The following is a 13,279-nucleotide window of genomic DNA, read 5'->3' as shown; positions in this document are numbered from 1 at the left end:
GGTCTAGTCGGTACACTACAACGAGGGGCAATGCGATGAGGAGGGAGCGAGGCGTGCCGAGCAATCGACCGGTATGGCATACAGGGGTCTAGTGCGAGAGTGCATGCAAGAGGTGAGGCGAGAGGAAGGGGAAACGAGGGGCAGACGTCTGGCTAGCCGACACCGCCACCGCCGTTGACGCCCATCAGGTGCAGCGCAACCTCGACCGTGGCTGCGAACAGTTGGAGAGCGTCAGCGCCGCTGAAAACGAACTCCAGAACGCGCTCGACCGAGATGAAGCGACCGTGGGGCGGCGGTGCCGAGCTCGCAGCGGGGAGACTGAACGCACTGATGGTCGCCGCACTTCCGACAAAACTGCTCACGACAGTCGGCCGGATTCCCGTCGTGAACCCCTTGAGCCCGAGCAGCCGCAGCGCCCACTTCTCCGCGCTCGGATTGATCCCCTTGGTCTCTCCGCCGGGGCGCGGGAACACGCGCGACGCGAGGAACTGGTACAACCACGTCGACGGGAAGCGATACCGGTATGACGACACGGCCTCGGCGTGGATCCCGCGGAACACGCTCGCGACCGTCTGCCGCGCGGGCGGGCCGGCGGGCGCTTTCGGCCCCGAGGCGGAAGCCGACGCCGACGAATCGGGTCGCGTGTGGAACGGCGTCGCGTTGCTCGTGAATTGCCCTTCGGCGGCGGGACTCGAGCGCGCGCGCGCCTCAAAGTCGGCGGTCTGCAGGCGCGTCTTGACAATGTCGAAGGGGTAGGGGACGACGGCAGAGATGGCGCCGGCAATGCCGCCGGCAGCGAGGATGCGCAGGATTTCGGCGTTGTTCATCTCGTGCTTGTTTGCAGATGCTGAGGCGGCGGGTATAGGTGCGGGGGTATCGGGTTGAGCGGCGGATGATGCGAGAGACGATGCAGGAGGGACGGTAGGGGCAGAATGGAAAGGGTCCTCGCCGCGCAATAGTCGCCGGAGGACGAAGTCTGCACGGTTCCTCGTGTCAGGAATGTGAGAGCGAGCCTAGTGACGGAAGAAACGCACAGGTGACGAAGAAGGTACCGCTGGAGAAGGCGTCGTGCGTGGCGGTCATCAAGCCGCCGACGTAAAAGCCTCGCAAGCCCTCTTTCCGTGCAATCTGGCTCGCAATGCGGAACGAGCCGAGCTTCTTGCCCGGAACGGACTCGACCTGCGCGCGCGTCTTGACGACCTCGATCTATGCACGCGAGTCGGACCGGGGCAACAGAAGGGTGAATAAGCGTCTCGCACAGATGGTCGAGCGCCGCGAGCACGTACGGGCGTCTCGAGCATCGCGCACAGCGCGCCTGCGCCAGCGCCGGAGAGGAAGACCCGCGAGAGGTGGCTCGGATCTTGCCGGTCCTGGCGTAGTCGCTCCCTGCGAGCCACGAATCGACGTTAGTGTGTCTTCGCGAGTACGTTGGAGGCGCAATGACGAAAGGCCAGCGGCGTATGCGCCAGCGGCGTATGCAGTTCGACGAAGGGCAGTCGTCCGAACGACTCTGATGTCGAGGCCACGACGGAGAAGAAGCCAACTCACATCGCCTGACCATAGATGCCGAAAAACGCCGAATCGATGAAGGACAGCCCCAAGATGGGTCCCGCCGTCCCTGCGAAGAAGAACCGGATGCCCTCGGAGCGATACAGCGACACGATGCCTATCCGCGAGGATTGGCTGGGGGCATGTGCGTGCCCACTATGCGGCGCATGTGGCGCGGAAGGCGCCGTCTGAGGGACGGCGGTCCCTACTGCGACGGGACCGGTCGCACGCAGACTCGAGGAGGAGTGCTGGGCGGGACTGGCGACGGCGGGGAGCGGAGGAGCCTTGCCGCTCCCTCCTAAGGGCGTAGGAGGTGGAGGAAAGGGGAATGCGGGAGATGCGAGGGGCGGAACGGAGGATTTGCCGACCCGAGGTGAGGAGGTCGAGGCGGGAGCGGACGAGTGCGAGCCGGCACCGGTTTGCAGTCGCACTTTGAGGACCTGTGGGCGCGAGTATAAGCAGTGCTCCAGCTGATATCAGCTTTGTACGCACTTCGAAGGGGTTGCCGACGATGACACCGACTGCGGAACCGAGGAAGGAGCAAGGTCAGCAGGAAGTGCGACGAACGGGGCCCTGAGAAGACGGCAGCTTCGCAGCAGCCTTGTAGAAGCTCGAAAAGAGCTGCAAGGCCCTCGCACAGGGTCTTCGCAGCCTGCAGCGAGCGCCGACGAGTCGACCCGGCACACTCGCCTGAGCCGGCCGCTGCCTCGTCCACCGCACGCCGGGCTAGTCTGAGCAGTTGAGCGAGTCTACTGAGCTCACCTGCGCCTCCGAGCCAGCCGGCAACCAGGTCTGCGGTCGTGTTGACGCCTTCTCGCTCGTCGTGTGTCCGAGGGTCGGAGCTGGACCCGCCGACGGCGCTCGGCTGGTCCATCCCGGTCGTGCAGGCTGCGGCAGAGCTCTCCTGAGCTGCTGCACTGCTCTCGAGAGCTCGGAGCGGGAGCGGGTGCAGGTCGTCGCGAGAGCGCTGCGCCGAAACTCTTCGACTCGGTCGCACCCGATGCTTCGCCTGCAACGCGCTCCGACGGGCAGGGCGTGCGTCAGCTTGATTCCAAAGCTTGCTCTCGACGCCTCGGACTTCCTCCGCCCGCGCAACTGCGGTGGATGGAGCTGCTCGCCTCATCTGCTCGGCACTCGTCGCTTCAGCCTGCCGCTTACTGCAGCTCCCCTGAAGGCGCAGAACACGGCTCGCCGTCTTGTGCTTCGCTTACTTCCGCTCAAGCGGCCAGAGGCGCTCCCGCCGTCGACTCCTTCCTTGCCGTTGCATGAAGCCTTTCTCGTGTGACTCTCCGCGGCTCGCGAGTGCTTCGAGTGTTGCCGAGGATTCCAGCTCTGCGCGTCCGTCATCCTTAATAATCCACCACAAGTCTACCCGAGCCGGGGCTGCGCCATTCGGTACACGGCCCGCTGCCGAAACCCGAACGGCACGCGCACATGCGCAAGCGAGTGCGGGCTGTGGCTCGACTCCTTGTCGCGTCTGTCGAAGAAATCGTCGTACTCTGGGTGCCACTCCTGCAGGAGCCGCTCAAGTCAGAGAACGGCGTTCAGTGGTTATCGCGGGAACGCGCCAAGTCTGTTCCTGCTGGCGAGAGGCTCCGGGCGGGCGAGTGTGCGAGCCGTGCGTGCCGTGCGTGCCGTGCGTGCTCCTGTGGCTCTTGCTTATCAGTCTCGAGCAGACGGCTGCGACTCATACCTTGCCTGGGAAAAGGTGGGCGCACCTGTGACAGACTTCGTGCGCCAGGTTGGTGCGCTGGCGATCCCCCGGGCGGTGACGGGCGCAACGGAATAACGACACTGTACCCGTTGTCGGTAGGTGCGATCTCCTCAATCACCTCGTCATCGGGACCGCGCAGGACCTCGACGCCGGTGCGCGGGTTGCGAACAAAGAAGGCGGGCTTCGGTGGCGGATCGGGCGGCGGCGGGCTGTTTCCACTTTTCAGGTTTCCGTACTGAGAAGTCAAGCGCGGTGAGGGCGAGCAGTACAGAGGGGCCAGAGTGAGCTGAGTACCTTTGTCAAGTACGACATGAGTGGCCACGCCTTGTCATTGCGCAGAAGCGGCTGCACGAGACTTGCGGCATCAGCTGAGATCCGCTCTTTGCAATGGCCCCAGAATGTATAGCCAGGCAATCAAGGTTCTGCTCACCAAGTGCGTCGGACTTGCGTACAAGGCGTAGTTGAACCCGACGTGGTGAAACCAACTCTTCAGCTCGTGAATGAGATGTTGGCGCATGTCAGGTGGAACGGCTTTTTGCCAGTCCGCCTGAATAAGCACGCGCTTGCTGTACGGTTTCAGCCACTCTGTCCACGCCTCGAGGGCGGCTCGCCCTTCGCCGCGGTAGCGCTCGCGCATATCGAACAAAATTTGCTCGAACAGCATGTACGGCGACGTTCTAAAGTCGTAAGTTTCCGGAATGAAGGTCGGGCGCTTCCATCCCGTCTGGATGGAGGTCATGTCTGCGCCGCAGAGCGCTCAGCCAGTCTTGAGTCGAGCGCGAGGAAGGAAACTGGAAGCAAGAGAGGGCGGCGCCTCGCCAAGTAAGGACGCCAGCTGTTCGGTCTTCCGCAGACCGAGAAGACAGGAGAGGCCGACTAGATTTAGCAGATCGACCAAGGCTGTGCAGCGATAACGGCGCCCGACGCGGAACATCCGAAGCGTTGCACCGCCGCTGGCTGCGACCCAGTTTGAGCCCCAGGCCATAGACTCGTGGACTGCGTCAACGGCGTGAACACGGCCCGCACGCTCAGGAGCTGTTCTTCAGAGGGCTCTGTGAGAGGCAAACGGGAGATGCGAGCGTCTGGGAGGAGGGCCGCGGGTTTCTGACCCGGACTCCGGGAAGCCGCTCGATGCTTCATGATTTCCCTGACATGCGGAAAGGAAACGTGACAGGGCGGGCGATGGCGTCCGAAGCGCGACTCGGGCAACGTCGAAGCGCGAGTCGGACAACCTTGAATGCGAACAGCCCACACCGACGTCGTCAACGAGCCGAGATCGAGGCATGGCTCACAGCCTGCGTCGAGCCAGCCAAGCGGAGCAACTCGAAGAGCACTGGAAAGGAGGCTGGGTGGAAAAGGTACGGAGGATTGCGCAAGAAGTCAAAGCAAGCGAAGAAACGTAAAGCAGGCATGAAAGTCGGGCGCACAAGCTCAAGTCCTTCGGAGGTACGCCAGGAGGTTCGCCGGGTCCTTCAGAGATGGAGGCGTCGCGTCAGTGCAGCCGCGAAATTTCAAAAGAGGTCCGCCCAGTCTACTGCCTTCCCCTCCTCTCCTCCGTTGCGGTCGACTCTTCTGCGCCGCGACCAAGCGCCGGTACCGGCTCCCTCGGCGCAATGTCGTCGACGGTCCGTCCGTACGGCACGTTCCCGCCGCCCATGCCCGCCAGCGTGTCGATCACGGCGCGCACGCGGCTCTGGCTCCGGCTCGAAGCCCGACTGCCGCTCTGCCCGCCGGCGAGAGGAGAGCGACCGGCGCGTGACGCTGAGCGGGAGGGTGCGCGAGAGCCGGGCGCGGAAGGAGGGTTGGAGGTCGACTTTGTAGGCGAGAGGTCGCGGATCTCGTCGTCCTGCTCGGATTTCTTCCAGAAGGGATCTTCGACGACTGTAGAGAAGGACGAAATGTGAGTGAGGCGCTTGCGAACAGTGGATTGGATGTTGGCCAGAGATTAACAATAGCCGGACTCACTCTCCCTGATCGTCTCCCTGATCCGGCTCAAACCCCTCACGCGGCTCCCGCTGCGGCTGCGCGACTCGTCCTCTCCGCGCGAGCGCGACAGCGAGCGGAACGGCGAGCGCGACGAGCGCCCGGCATCGGCTGCTGCGGCGCTGGTTTCGTCGCGCGAGAGGGAGGAGCGACCGATGCGCGAGGTGGCGACGTCGGCATCGGCAGGGGAGGCGGCAGGGATGGCAGCAGTCTTGCCCTTGACGGAAAGGGCATCATCTGCAACGGCGCATGGAGGAGCGTTTGGTCAACGGACAAGTCGATCGATGCGGTCGCAATCGACGTACGCTCGGCAACGACCACGGTCGGGTTGTCGATAGGCGCGATTGCGTGCGGCATGGCGAGTACAGCAATGCGTTGAAGGTGGTGTAGATGAGGGAAACTTGCCGGAAGAGGCGAAGAGGGCGAAGCGAGCTCAAGCTCAGTACAGTACGCAGAAGCTTTGAAAGCGGCAAGCAAAAGCGCAATGGAGACAAGCGCGGAGTGGCACGAAGGAGGACAAGGAGGAGGAAGCGAAAAAGCGGGCGAGGCGGACTGCACCCGCCTTCGCCGAAAATCTGGGGAAGGTCGATCAAGAGGCGGCCGGCGGCGAACGCAGAGCTCAGTCGCACGCCAATACGGCGCGTAGGCTGCAGACCGTCAGTGTGGGCGCGGAAGAAATGATGAAGGAAGTTTATCGAAAGGAGGGAGACGCGGAAGGAGCGGAAGGCTGACGCTGGGCGAAGCGAGTCTGTCGTGACATATCATACACTACATGGCGTCCTCGGCTACGAGACGCGGACGTCTGCTGGCTAGGGCTCCTTCTTGGCGATGGGCAGCTCGCCCCATTCTGCCTGGCCCGGTAGCCGCCCGACGCGCTTGTTCTCAAACTCGTCCGATTCGCCAATCTCGCCCAGAGCTTGCATGCGCTGCGGGGCAACATGCGCGTCAGCTTTGAAACTGCGATGGCGCGGAAAGACCGTGCTGAAAAGGGGAGAGGCGGTGGACGCATGCGCAGACGCACGTAGTACTCCTCGCGCACGTCGATCTTCCTCCGGTCCTTGCGCATGCCGAGCTCCTCTTCCTTGCTGACGGTCTGCACCTTGTGATCTCGGAGGTCGTAGCGCGTCTGGGTGAAGGACGAGAGGGCGAAGGAGGCGACGACGACGGTTGCGAGGAAGGGGAGGCCGAAGAAGAGGAAGGGCTGCCGCCGCAGAGAGACGGAGAAGGCGGACCTGCAGGCGCCCGAGAGTAACAAGTGTCAGTCAAGTGCGTCGAGAAAGAGTGCGGTCCTGTTTCGTGCGTGTGCCGAGCATGCGAGAGGGAGGCGATCCGACCTCGACACTGACTCGCCAGTGTGTAGCGCCCGTACGGCAAGCCACTGGGCCGCACTGGCTTCGTACGTACTCGAGGACTGACCTCGAGCAGTCTCGCCCACCGCCGAGGTCGAGTGCGACCCACAAGACGAGGCTGCACCGCCCACTTGGTCGGTGGCAGGACCACCGCGCGCACTACAGGCGCTCTGCGTAACGTTCGCCCGTCTAGGTCGATGGAGACACAGCACAGGGAGCGCCTGAGCGAGTCTCGACTCCAGCAGCGCCGTGTGCGCCGCTCCAAGCTGGCCCACACGTCCGAACCTTCGCATGTCGAGCACTTTGACAGCACTCCGCAGCGGCGAGCAGGGAAAGAGCTCACGGTTTCAGAGGCTTGGCGGAGAATGGCGGCATGGCAGTCGTGAGGGAGCAAGAGCGAGAGAGCGACACGGTCAGAGCGACACCGGGAGGGGGGGGAGAACGGAAGCAGGCGCAACCGCTTCTTTTGACAAGGCAAGGGAAACAAGCTGCGTATAAGGCTACTACGAGACCCTGTGCATCTTACTCAGTCCCCCTGCTCGAAGGCTGCGACGGCAGAGCTTGTCCGAGCTCCCCCTGAGCCGGCTCTCGTCGCGACACTCTCGCGGCTCGCTCTCCCGCCGCTCGACGAGCTCGTGCAAGTGCTCGGTCGAACCGGAGAAGCTGTGCCAGTGGTGCACGCCCGGCCATGCCTCCCGTCAGCGCGACCCAGTCGGGCGAACAGCGCGCTCGACTCCTCGTCCACCTCGTCCACCAGCAGTTCGGGTCCGCAGTGGGCGTGAGTCGGCCAATTCGAGGGATTCGATGGCTCTGGCCGTGTGCTGGACCTCCCACGAGGCGAGATGGCGGCTGTCAGAGGGTCATCGAGCACGATGAGCGAACGGCGGGCAGGCGACGCGAGGACGCCAGCAGGAGTTACAGGAGCACGTCTGGCGCATGCAGGAAAGGACTGGGCTGGATCGCGGGTCCGGCTTGGCATTGGCCGCGACGCTGAACCGTGCACTCGCCGCTCACCTTCAACTCGCACCGCTCACTCGACAGTGTGCTGACCTTTCCGGGCTGTTCTTGCGCGCAGGAGATCGCCAGCATCCTCATCTCGCGCGGCGCCCTCTCTTTCCCGCAGCTCATCAAGCTCACCGCGCTCCCTCCTGCCCTCGTCCACGCCTCGCTCCTCGTCCTCTCGACCCACACGGTCCTGTACCACTCCGAAACCGAAGTCGCAGGCCGCCTCACCGAACTCTACGAGCTCAACCACGATGCGATCGAGCGCCGCATGCGCGGCGGCCTCTACGTCGAGATGGCGAGCGAGTGGGACGGCGGCGACGAGCTGAGCGAGGTCATCGACGCCCTCTGGCGCGAGGGCATGCTCGTCAGGGAGGACCTCATCGAGGTCGTCCGCCGCCGCATCGTGCTCAAGCAGGACACGGCCGCCGCGTTTGCCGACCTCGACGACCCCAAGGGCAAGAAGCGTGCCCGCGTCGACAGCCAGGGTGTGTTGCCCCTTTCTTCGCCTTCACAACATTGCTGTGCCGACGCTGACGCAAGGGCTACAATTCTGCAGCCGCTGAAGACGCCGACAAGCTCGTGCGCAAGGCGTTTGCACAGGGCTTCGTCTCGGTCGTCACGCCCGGCTCGCAGCTCTCGCCTAGCTCGCTCGAAATCAAGTGGGAGGAGGAGCTCCGTGCGACCATCAAGGGTGAGCTCGGCGTCGCTAAGTCGTATCATATAGCCCGTGACGTGTCGCGGCTTCTTGAGGGTAAAGTGTGCAGACCAGTCGCTCACGCCTTGATCGGTTTACGCAGGTATTCCTTCGTCGAAAGACCTCGCGTATGTCAAGACGAAGCTGCGGGAGAAGCAGGACGAGTGGGACGAAGAGGAGCGCGAGCGCGCGCGTGGCAAGGTGCGTTTCTTGTCTCACCTACCTTGCCTTGTCCGCGACCTGCAACTGATGCCTGACTGCGTGCAGGGCGGCGACGTACCCGACGAGGAAGAGGAGGACCAGCCGAAGCGCAAGAAGCGCAAGAAGAAGCGTGCGCAGCAGATGGACACGGATTCGGAGGAGGAGGACCAGCTCGACTTGCGCAAGGTCGACCCGCCGCTACCGGTGCGTCCTGCGCGCTCTCCCATGCCCGAGATTTGCGATGGCTGCCATAGTAACGCACCCACCCTGCACAGGAAGAGGCATTCTTCAAGATCAACGAGGAGCGCTTCCACATCCGCTGGCGAGGACAGGTCCGTCTCCAGCTCTCTCGCCCCCTTCTCTGTCGTCCAACTCACGCGGTCGGCGCGCACAGATACTGCGCAAGTACGCCGAGGAACTGTACAACTCGCACGTCGCAGCCGTCTTTGGCATCATCCTTGACATCGTCGGCACCGAGACGTTCCGCATGGACGAGGTCAAGTCGCGTGCGTAGCGAGTGGTCCTACGCGCTGTCTTCCATCGCTGATGCCACCACCGCAGGCTATGTGTCGCTGCACGAGATCAACGTGCGCTTCGACCGTCTCCCGGCGCAGCTCAAGCCGGCGCTCTCGCAGACGTTTGCCAAGCACAAGCATGACGGTGCGTGGCCGCCCAAGCGCGACCGCACGAGCGACTACATCCTCGCGACGTGCGAGGTGCTCGCGGGGCAGGATCAGTGGGGCATGAGCACGCGCGAGACGTTCCTCGTGCAGACGGGCGAGGGCACGCACGCCAAGTGGGCCATCGAGTGGCAGGCGATCGGCAAGGCGGTCAAGCGCAGTCTGGTTGAGGCGGTCATCCGCGACAAGCTTGGCGACACGGCGATCCGCTGCTGGCGCATCATGGAGGCCAAGGGCAAGCTCGACGAGAAGCATGTGCGTTTCGCTTCCCTCTGTGTTCTGAGCGTATGCTCAAGGTCCGCTGACCTGTTTCTATCTTGTAGGTCGCCCGCCTGGCTTTCCTGTCAGTCAAAGACGCTCGCGAAGTCCTCGGCCGTCTCTCGGCTGCCGGTCTCATCGAGCCGCAGGAGGTCCCTCGCTCGGCCGACCGCGCGCCGACGCGCACGATTTACCTCTGGTTCGTCGACTTTAACAAGGTCGTGACGGCCCTCGTCGCGCACCACTACAAGGCGCTCGCCAACGTCCAGGCGCAGCGGCAGCACCAGCTCGAGCGCCGCCGCGGCCTGGTCGACAAGCGCGAGCGCACCGACGTGCGCGAGAACGACCAGCTCCTGAGCAAGCGCGACCAGGAGGCCATCGTCGACCTCGACCAGCGCCTCGAAGCGCTCGCCGTTGCCGAGCAGCGCCTCGACGAGCAGCTCTTTGTGCTGCGCGACTTTGACCCGGACCCTACCGCCCTGTAGCGTCTTTGCTGGGACCGTGCAACGCTTCGCAGCCTAGACAGGAAGCGAACAGAGCGACTAGAGTTACAGCACATGGGTTGCATGCAAAGAGAGGGAGCAAAGATATAGATACACTGCGAGCTACGATCTCTCGCCATCCGGCCGTTCAGAATACTGTGGATGCGATGGCCTGTCAGTCGGGCAGATCGAGAGCGTCATGTGAGGCAGAAGCGACGCACCCAGACGCATCCCCTGCAGCGCGATGAGGTACCGCACGCCCGTCTGCGCCTCGGCCTCGAGCTCGTTCAGCTCGCGCTCGATCCGCTCGTGCACCGTCTCCTCAACCGTGTCTTCTTCCTCCTCCTCTGCGTCCTCTTCCTCCTCCCGCGGCGCCCGCAGCGCCCGGTTCTCCTCCTCCTCGATGCTGTACGTGCTCACGCGCTTCGCGAGCTCCTCGGCGTCCGGCCCGCCGTGCCTCCCGCGCTTGCTCGTCGTCCCGCGCGGGCTAATCTGCCCGCCGTTGGTATTCGCTCCCGGCTCGAACGGCGGCGCGAGGCCCGTTGCCCCGCCGCCCGTCCGGCCGGGAGACGTCGGTCCCGCGCTGCTCGACCCGCCGCCGGGAGGAACAAAGTAACCTCGGCTGGGCGAGTGGCTCAGCGCGGTCGGGCTCAGAGTGGCCGGCGCGGTGTGGCCGCCCCAGAAGCCGCCCATCCCGCCGCCTGCATTCGAGCCGCTCGTGCGCCGTGCGCCGCCGAAGCCGTAGTGCATGAATCCGCTAAAGTCGCCGCTCACGCGGGAGCCGCGGTGCGGAAGGATCGACGAGGGAAGGAAGAGCGCTGCAGAAGAGGGGCGGCGGGTGGGTGCAGAGGGAACGGGCGGGCCCATCGAAAGGAGCGGAGCAGAAGTAGAAGGATACGGAAGAGTTGGTGCGCGAGAGGCCGCGGAGCGGGCGACAGGAGGGAATGTCGGAGGCGGAGTGGGTTTGCTCGATGCTGTGCGAGGAACGGCGGGCAGCGGTTTCGGTGGAAGAGGCGGAGGCGCGTCGGATGCCGGGGTGGGGAAGGTGAAGATGTCGTCTTTGATGTGCTGAATCACGACTGCAGACGGGTGTTGACGGCGCGTCAGGTAAGCTGCAGGGGGGCATGGCTAACAGGGTCGAGCCAAACGTACCGATCACGTCTTGCAGCGGCTCCTTCTGGGCGTCGGGCGCACTCCAGCCAGCCTCCAACCGCACTTGTCGCACCAAATCGGCGAGCACGATCATCTCTTCAACGATGAACGGGGGCGAAAAGTGCCCGAAGAGCTTGTCCTTGGGTTGCGACGACTGCAGAAGCAGTGATCAGCTTGCGGGAAGGGGGCGGGATGGTCGAGGCCAACAAACCGGGTAGCTGCATTCGAGGAAGATGACGCTCAGCTTGCCGGCGACAATCTTGGGTGCCGCCTTCTTCCAAATGTCGAGGTTGAAGGTCCGCTGCGAGATCGAGTCTACGAGGGGCACGATACGTTCAGTGCGCTTGCATCGGAGTTTGCGCTGGGCGAGGGACGCACCCGGCTCGACGTCGCCGAAAAACAGGAGCTCCTTGCCCGATTGCTCTTCCCGAACAAAGAAGGCGGTCGAGTCGTAGCACTCGACCACGCACTCGTTGCCGTTGCCATCGCAGTTCATGCGCGGCTTCTTCTTGTCCTTGTGGAACGCCGACGGGTCGAGGCCGTGCGAGAGCGGATATGCGGTGAACGAGATCGAGGGGGAGAGCGGGAGGGAAGTGGTCGAGGCGTTGGGCATGGGGATGCTGCGGCGCGAGTTGCGAATATGAGCGTCTGCGGAAGCGAAGCACATGGCGCGCTGGGCGATATGTCCAGCCGCTTCACGATCATGCTGGAGTCAACTCACTGCTTGTAATGATACGCCTTGCCAATCGTGACCGAGTCGTCCCAGCAGCCGAGCATGGGCCACACGCCGCCGTCCATGAGACGCTCGATGTTGCCGATCGTGCGCTTGATGCCGTACACGGGTTTCGGCGGCGGACGACATGCTGCCGACGAGATGATGAGGCCGGCAATGTGGTCGAGGTGGGCATGCGTGATGGCGAAGCAGCTGCGAGGGCGCAGGAGTGAGCGCTCCGTCCACTGAGAGCATCAACGGCGCTCCTGCACGATGCCAGTGTGCAAAAGAGCACCGAACCAGTTGTGCGAGCAGGACGCACTTGATGAGATCCCAGACTCGTGCAGCTGCCTTCCCGCCTCCTTCGCGTCCGACGCCAATCTTGTCCTCGTCGACCTCTTCATCCTCCTTGAGCTCGTCTGCATCCACACCGATGCCGAGACCGAAGCCCTCAAAGGCGTACGGATTCCGTTCGACAAGGGAGGCAACGGCGCCGATGGTGGATCCGCCTGTGAAGGTGATGCGTGAGGGTCAACAAGCGTCGCTTCAGGCGGTTACCCAGGCTCGTGCACAAGTCAAGAGCAGCGCAACGTGCAGGGACGGTCGACGCACCCTCTATCCCGGTGCACCCGTCTGTCCACTTGGAGCGGTAGGGCTTGACGAGGAACGACGAGAGGTTGGTTTCGATGGGACCGCCTCCGCAGCCCTGCAGTGGCGCGAGAAAAGTACGTTAGAGACTCTTCCGTAGCGTCAAGCCCGTCCCGCGAAAGCAGAGAGCGAGCGAGACGCACGAGGACGAGCAGTTCAAACGCGGGAGCGTCTCCCGGCTGGGTGAGGCGCAGGTGCCCGCAGACTTCTTCGACGCGGAGCCTGCTGGCCTCGAACGGGTCGCGCTGGTCGTGCGCGGGCTGGCGGGGCCTGGGGAGGTCGAGAGAGAGCGGGGCGAGCTGGGCAAGTGGGGGCGGAGCGGTCGTCGGCGGTGCAGCGCCGAGCGGGGACGGCGGGAGGCGGCGCGGCGCACTGGCTGGCGCAGGCATACCCTCGGACACAGCCAGACGAGTCGCAGCGCTGCGTGCGACGAGCGAGCGGGCGACGGACGGGGCCGAGGCGAAGGGAGGCTGGACTCTGGAAACCGCGCCCGGCCGGCCGACCAGCGACGACGGCGACGAATGCGCGCCTTGCCTCTTTGGGCGCGCGTCGCGCGCGTCAGCCAAGTGCCGCAGCGCGTCCGCATCCGCAGCCTGTACTGTAGTACTGCATCGTTCATCCCTCTCGCTTTCCCGGCCACGAAATTCTTCTGCTTCGCTTCAGTCGCTCCTCGATTTGAGCACAACGAGAACGAGGCAACGTATCTCGGCACAGTAGTCGAGAAGCCATTAGATACCCAGACTAGGGTAGGGGCCAGTCAGTTAGGGGGCCAGTTAGGGCACCATCAGACTCTGAAAAATGCACAATATCAGGTTTGGTTGCACATGCAAGCAGATCGGGAAGGTCAACTTGC

The 13,279-nt window shown here is 64.0% G+C and overlaps 5 protein-coding genes across 5 annotated transcripts; 1 reads left to right on the top strand and 4 right to left on the bottom strand.

Moving 5' to 3' along the window:
- Nucleotides 1-152: 152 nt before the first annotated feature.
- Nucleotides 153-2,422, bottom strand: JCM10292_000584 (uncharacterized protein; the record flags this gene model as incomplete). The annotated part of the gene is made up of 7 exons (XM_076650986.1): nt 153-211; nt 329-976; nt 1,035-1,206; nt 1,287-1,386; nt 1,549-1,988; nt 2,041-2,069; nt 2,311-2,422. 7 exons carry the CDS (start codon nt 2,420-2,422, stop codon nt 153-155), a joined length of 1,560 nt encoding a protein of 519 aa, XP_076503403.1.
- Nucleotides 2,423-4,793: 2,371 nt separating this feature from the next.
- Nucleotides 4,794-5,602, bottom strand: JCM10292_000583 (uncharacterized protein; the record flags this gene model as incomplete). Its single annotated transcript, XM_076650985.1, has 3 exons — nt 4,794-5,143; nt 5,228-5,482; nt 5,551-5,602. 3 exons carry the CDS (start codon nt 5,600-5,602, stop codon nt 4,794-4,796), a joined length of 657 nt encoding a protein of 218 aa, XP_076503402.1.
- Nucleotides 5,603-6,054: 452 nt separating this feature from the next.
- Nucleotides 6,055-6,969, bottom strand: COX16 (Cox16p; the record flags this gene model as incomplete). Its single annotated transcript, XM_076650984.1, has 3 exons — nt 6,055-6,171; nt 6,267-6,477; nt 6,938-6,969. The coding sequence occupies 3 exons, from the start codon at nt 6,967-6,969 to the stop codon at nt 6,055-6,057; spliced, it is 360 nt and encodes a 119-aa protein (XP_076503401.1).
- Nucleotides 6,970-7,282: 313 nt separating this feature from the next.
- Nucleotides 7,283-9,917, top strand: RPC82 (DNA-directed RNA polymerase III subunit C82; the record flags this gene model as incomplete). The annotated part of the gene is made up of 9 exons (XM_076650983.1): nt 7,283-7,372; nt 7,670-8,084; nt 8,156-8,290; nt 8,397-8,494; nt 8,561-8,698; nt 8,770-8,826; nt 8,889-9,000; nt 9,056-9,429; nt 9,498-9,917. The coding sequence occupies 9 exons, from the start codon at nt 7,283-7,285 to the stop codon at nt 9,915-9,917; spliced, it is 1,839 nt and encodes a 612-aa protein (XP_076503400.1).
- A 145-nt stretch (nt 9,918-10,062) lies between these two features.
- On the bottom strand, nt 10,063-12,815 carry PDE1 (3',5'-cyclic-nucleotide phosphodiesterase PDE1; the record flags this gene model as incomplete). The annotated part of the gene is made up of 9 exons (XM_076650982.1): nt 10,063-10,070; nt 10,136-10,993; nt 11,067-11,220; nt 11,278-11,381; nt 11,445-11,686; nt 11,788-11,991; nt 12,101-12,287; nt 12,391-12,484; nt 12,570-12,815. The coding sequence occupies 9 exons, from the start codon at nt 12,813-12,815 to the stop codon at nt 10,063-10,065; spliced, it is 2,097 nt and encodes a 698-aa protein (XP_076503399.1).
- Between the last annotated feature and the right edge of the window lie 464 nt (nt 12,816-13,279).

The sequence above is a fragment of the Rhodotorula paludigena genome (genome assembly GCF_050403205.1).
Source record: "Rhodotorula paludigena JCM10292 DNA, Rt_paludigena_JCM10292v1_ctg44, whole genome shotgun sequence".
NCBI classification, from domain to species: domain Eukaryota; kingdom Fungi; phylum Basidiomycota; class Microbotryomycetes; order Sporidiobolales; family Sporidiobolaceae; genus Rhodotorula; species Rhodotorula paludigena.
This window is presented reverse-complemented; position numbering and strand designations above follow the sequence as displayed.